Here is a 2,248-nt window from a genome sequence, read left to right as displayed (position 1 = left end):
TTTGCCTAGATATATTTCAGAGTTAATTAGATCAAACTGGACAGTTTTGGGATGATGCTCAAAGACAGTCCCCTAGGGAAGAATTCCTATGAAGAAATGCTTTCCAGAAACAGACAACTTCATGAAGTAGACAACTCTTTCCAAAAATTTGCACTTGGATATACTGATTAAGAACATTAAAGAACTGTTCTACTCTTTTCCTCTTGATCCTTGTTTGTATTTTGGCTTCCATTATATTGATTTGACAGTGTATTTTAGCCATGGGGAGCCATTTCTTGGATCACAGAGATGGCCCTAATCATGAGCATGGGTTCCTTGCACTAAATGACCATGGCGGAGGATTTCTCATCTCACATTCTGTGATTCTCCATAACTGGACTGAAGGGAGAGATGCAGAGGATTCTTGGAGAGACTTGGAAGTGATTGGGTATGGCAGGGTAAAGGAGAGAAGGTACTTATGGATCCTGGTGTTTACATGGGGCTCCTGCACAAATCAGATTGTAAAATTCATTGATCTGAAGCTCCCTGTTTTCAGAGTCTTCTTCCTAAAAGATAGGGGAACCATCATGATGGTGAAATCCATCCATACAAAGGAGTCAACTAAAAGTGTGAACTCTGAGGTCCTCAGGGCTCTGTCAACTGGGAAGAGTTAACAAGTAGAACTTCAGAATTCTGGGACAGGGGAATTCACACCTTGCCAGGGAGGCTCTAGAGGGGTGGGCTACCTGCTATAAAAGGAGAGCCTTCTTCTGCTCAGAAGCACTGCTTTGAATAGAAGTGAAGGCTCTTCATCTCAGCTGCTGCAGAACAGAAGCAAGTGGAGAGAGGAGAATGGCTGCTGCTGCTGTGGAAATGCTGCAACAATTGCAGAGCCAGATCACGTGTCCCATCTGTTGGAAGTACTTCTGTGAGCCAGTCACCATCGGGTGTGGGCACAGCTTTTGCCGAGCATGTCTCCCAAGCTCAGCAGCTACAGCTTTCTCTTGCCCTGAATGCAGGCAAGTGTCTCAGGTCAGAGAATCACCTTTATGTATCAATGGGCGCCTGCTAGAGCTGACTGAACTGGGGAAACAGCTCAGCTCCCAGCTGTTGCAGAGTGCTGAAGGACAGAGGCGCTGTGCCACTCACCAGCAAGTCTTGGAGTTCTTCTGTGAAGACGACCAGACATTGCTCTGTGTCAGATGTTGCCAAACCCCAGAGCACGGGGCTCACAGGCACTGTCCTGTAGAAGAAGCTGCTCCCAATGTCAGGAAGAAGCTGCAGCACCTTCAAAGTTGCTTGGAGAAGCACTTTGAGGAAGCAAAGAAACTTCTTGCTAGTCCCAGACCTCTTGTGAACTGGCACAAGATGATTACAGAAGAATACTACAAAATGTACAACCTGCACTTATTCAAGGAATGCCCTTTTGCTAGGATTGAGGAAGAAGAAAGAAGTGAGAAGGACAGACTTTCCCAGCAAATGAGAACCCTTCAGGACCTCATGCTAGATCTCCAGGAAGCAGAGGGCCAAGCCAATGTGGATCTGCTCCGGGATGTCAAGCAGTTGCTGGAAAGGAGCGAGTCAGTGTTGTCCCAAAGGGCCAAGGCGCTCATCCCGGAGCTCAGAGTGTGTCCCGTCCCTGGCATGATAGAGATGCTCAACCGCTTCAGAGTGCACATCAGGTTAGATCCTGCATCAGCCAGTCCTTGCCTGATTGTGGCTGAGGATCTGAGGAGTGTAAGAGCTGGAGAAGGCTGGCCGGTGGACACCCACCCTGGTGATGACGGGCATCTTCACATGGTCCTTGCTGAGCAGGCCTTCAGCTCAGGGAGACAATACTGGGAGGTGGATGTGACACAGCTGCCTCAGTGGATGCTGGGGATCCACACCCCCTGCTTGAAGAGACAAAGTGGTGGCAGCAAGACCCATTGTCCCTCTGTGTTCTTTCTGAGATGTGTCAGGAAGGAAGAGGATTACTTTTTGCAATCCTACCCTGGATCGCTGGACCACAGACTGAAAAGCCCTATTCCCAGGGTAGGACTCTACCTAGAATACCGTACTGGCATTCTGGCCTTTTACAATGTTCTGCAGAGTTCTCTTATTTATCAGTTACCTGATATTTCCTTTGTAGCCCCTGTTAGACCCATGTTTTCTCCTGGCCCCCCACTTCCAGGAACAAAGCCTGCTCCCATGACTCTCTGTGCACTGGATTCTCATCTTTGTTCTTGCTGCTATTCGTCTCTCTGAGCATTCAAATAAGGAGGAATTC

General features: G+C 48.2%; 1 protein-coding gene across 1 annotated transcript; it reads left to right on the top strand.

The window, feature by feature from the left end:
• The first annotated feature begins 831 nt into the window (after nucleotides 1-831).
• On the top strand, nucleotides 832-2,173 carry LOC141562382 (E3 ubiquitin-protein ligase TRIM58-like). Its single transcript, XM_074302422.1, has 2 exons — nucleotides 832-2,013; nucleotides 2,153-2,173. The coding sequence occupies exons 1-2, from the start codon at nucleotides 832-834 to the stop codon at nucleotides 2,171-2,173; spliced, it is 1,203 nt and encodes a 400-aa protein (XP_074158523.1).
• Nucleotides 2,174-2,248: the final 75 nt, after the last annotated feature.

The sequence above is a fragment of the Sminthopsis crassicaudata genome, chromosome 3 (assembly GCF_048593235.1).
Source record: "Sminthopsis crassicaudata isolate SCR6 chromosome 3, ASM4859323v1, whole genome shotgun sequence".
In the NCBI taxonomy this organism is placed as follows: Eukaryota; Metazoa; Chordata; class Mammalia; order Dasyuromorphia; family Dasyuridae; genus Sminthopsis; species Sminthopsis crassicaudata.
This window is presented reverse-complemented; position numbering and strand designations above follow the sequence as displayed.